This window comes from Setaria viridis, chromosome 1 (genome assembly GCF_005286985.2).
Source record: "Setaria viridis chromosome 1, Setaria_viridis_v4.0, whole genome shotgun sequence".
Taxonomy (NCBI): Eukaryota; Viridiplantae; Streptophyta; class Magnoliopsida; order Poales; family Poaceae; genus Setaria; species Setaria viridis.
In genome coordinates this window covers 3,468,517-3,470,929 of record NC_048263.2, presented here as the reverse complement: position 1 = coordinate 3,470,929, position 2,413 = coordinate 3,468,517, and the positions used below count along the sequence as shown (strand labels likewise).

General features: G+C 40.8%; 1 protein-coding gene across 1 annotated transcript; it reads left to right on the top strand.

Moving 5' to 3' along the window:
- The first annotated feature begins 1,250 nt into the window (after positions 1-1,250).
- Positions 1,251-2,009, top strand: LOC140221304 (secreted RxLR effector protein 161-like). The gene has a single exon (XM_072290737.1). It carries the CDS (start codon positions 1,251-1,253, stop codon positions 2,007-2,009), a length of 759 nt encoding a protein of 252 aa, XP_072146838.1.
- The last annotated feature ends 404 nt before the right edge of the window (positions 2,010-2,413 follow it).

Sequence of the window (2,413 nt, the reverse complement as noted above, 5' to 3'; positions counted from 1 at the left end):
TAGGCCAAGAAGAACTTCCATCACAAGCTATTAAGAAGATGGCCATAGGGGAAGTTAAACCTCAAGAAAAGGAAGATGCTGATGACACAATTGATGGGCAAATCAATCAAAGTACCGCTGCAAATTTGAGGTCCTCAGAATTCCGGAAATCTTCGGAAGATGTTCCGGAAAATTCCGAAGATCCGGAAATCTCCGGACAAGTTCCGAAAATATCCGGAAGTCCGGAAATATCCAGAAGTCCGGAAATATCCGGACACACTCCGAAAAATTCCGAAAATTCTGAGGAAAGTGATCAACATCAAGCCAACGACGAGGATTTAATCCAACTACAAGCTTCCAACCCTCATCCAAGAGTTTATCAAAGTATCCAACGGGATCATCCCATTGATAATATCTTGGGAAGCATTCGAAAAGGGGTAACTACTCATTCTCATTTAGCTAACTTTTTTGAACATTACTCGTTCGTTTCCTCTTTGGAACCCCTTAAGGTAGATGAGGTGCTAGAGGACTCGGATTGAGTTATGGCCATGCAAGAGGAGTTGAAAAACTTCACAAGGAATGAAGTCTAGTCCTTAATGGAACGCCCCAAGCAAAATGTGATTGGAACCAAGTGGGTGTTCCGTAACAAACAAGATGAAAATGATGTGGTTACAAGAAACAAGGCAAGGTTGGTTGCTCAAGGATTCACTCAAGTCGAGGGATTGGATTTTGGGGAAACTTATGCACCGGTGGCAAGACTAGAAGCTATCCGCATACTATTATCCTATGCCACTCATCATGACTTCAAGCTATATCAAATGGATGTCAAGAGTGCTTTCTTGAATGGCCCAATCTCCGAAGTTGTATATGTTGAGCAACCACCGGGCTTTGAAGATCCAAAATTGCCCAACCACGTCTACAAGCTCCACAAGGCGCTCTATGGGCTCAAACAAGCACCAAGAGCATGGTATGAATGCCTTAAGGATTTTCTCTTAAGGAAAGGCTTTGAGATAGGCAAAGCCAATCCCACTCTCTTCACTCGCAAAAAGGATAACGATATCTTTGTATGCCAAATATATGTCGATGACATAATATTTGGTTCTACTAATCAAATGTGGGTTGATGAGTTTAGCAGGATTATGACCAAGAGATTCGAGATGTCCATGATGGGGAAGTTGAAGTTGTTTCTAGGTTTTCAAATCAAGAAACTCAAGGATGGCACCTTCATAAGTCAAACCAAGTACACACAAGATATGCTCAAGAAGTTTGACATGGAGAATGCCAAGCCCATCAAGACTCCTATGCCAACCAATGGACATCTTGATCTAAATGAAGACGGTAAGAGCGTGGATCAAAAGGTATATCGGTCCATGATAGGCTCATTGCTTTATCTTTGTGCATTTAGGCCCAATATCATGCTTAGTGTGTGCATGTGTGCAAGGTTTCAAGCTAATCCTAAAGAATGTCATCTTATGGCCGTTAAGAGAATTCTAAGAAATCTAGTACACACTCCTAACCTTGGCTTATGGTATCCTAAGGGCTCCACTTTCAATCTACTTGGCTATTCCGATTTGGATTATGCCAATTGCAAGGTAGATAGAAAGAGTACATCCGGGACTTGTCAATTTCTTTGTAGGTCCTTGGTGTCTTGGAGCTCTAAGAAACAAAATTCCGTTGCCCTATCCACCGCCGAGGCCGAGTATGTTGCGGCTGGTGCTTGTTGTGCCCAACTACTTTGGATGAGGTTTACATTGAAAGACTTTGGTTGTGAGTTCAACAAAATACCTCTCCTATGTGACAATGAGAGTGCCATAAAACTAGCAAACAACCCCGTGAACCACTCTCGAACCAAGCATATTGACATAAGACACCATTTCCTAAGAGATCATGAAGCCAAAGGAGATATATCCCTTAGTCATGTGAGCACCGAAAAACAACTAGCCGATATATTCACAAAACCTCTTGATGAGCAAAGGTTTTGTGCCTTGAGGAGTGAACTAAATATTTTGAATTCTTGTAACATAGCTTGAAATCATGTGCATATTTGAGTGATCTAAGATAGATGTGTTCAAAATGAAAATCTTTAATTTAAAAAAAAGGTTTTTACTTTTAAACTATTTGGCTTTACTTTGGATATATCACTTGGTTCATAATTCTCATTGATTTGCTTGTTTTGTTGATCTTAAGTGATATATCTAGTCATGCTTACATAGTTTCTCAAGCTATAGTCTCCAAATATTCCTCCCAAATCTATCCCAAATCAAATTCCTCTCAAATTTAGTGGCTGATTGCCAGGGGGAGCGGAAATTTCAGGACATATCCGGAAATTGCCAGAACTTTTTCCAGAAATATCCGGAATTTTTCGGAAATTTTTCCGGAAACTTCCAGAACTTCAAGGGTATATCCTTTTACAGGGGGTGGGGAAGGGGGGTGA

Coding starts and splice junctions, on each gene's coding strand:
- LOC140221304 (XM_072290737.1), top strand. CDS start 1,251: ATGGAGAATGCCAAGCCCATCAAGACTCCTATGCCAACCAATGGACAT.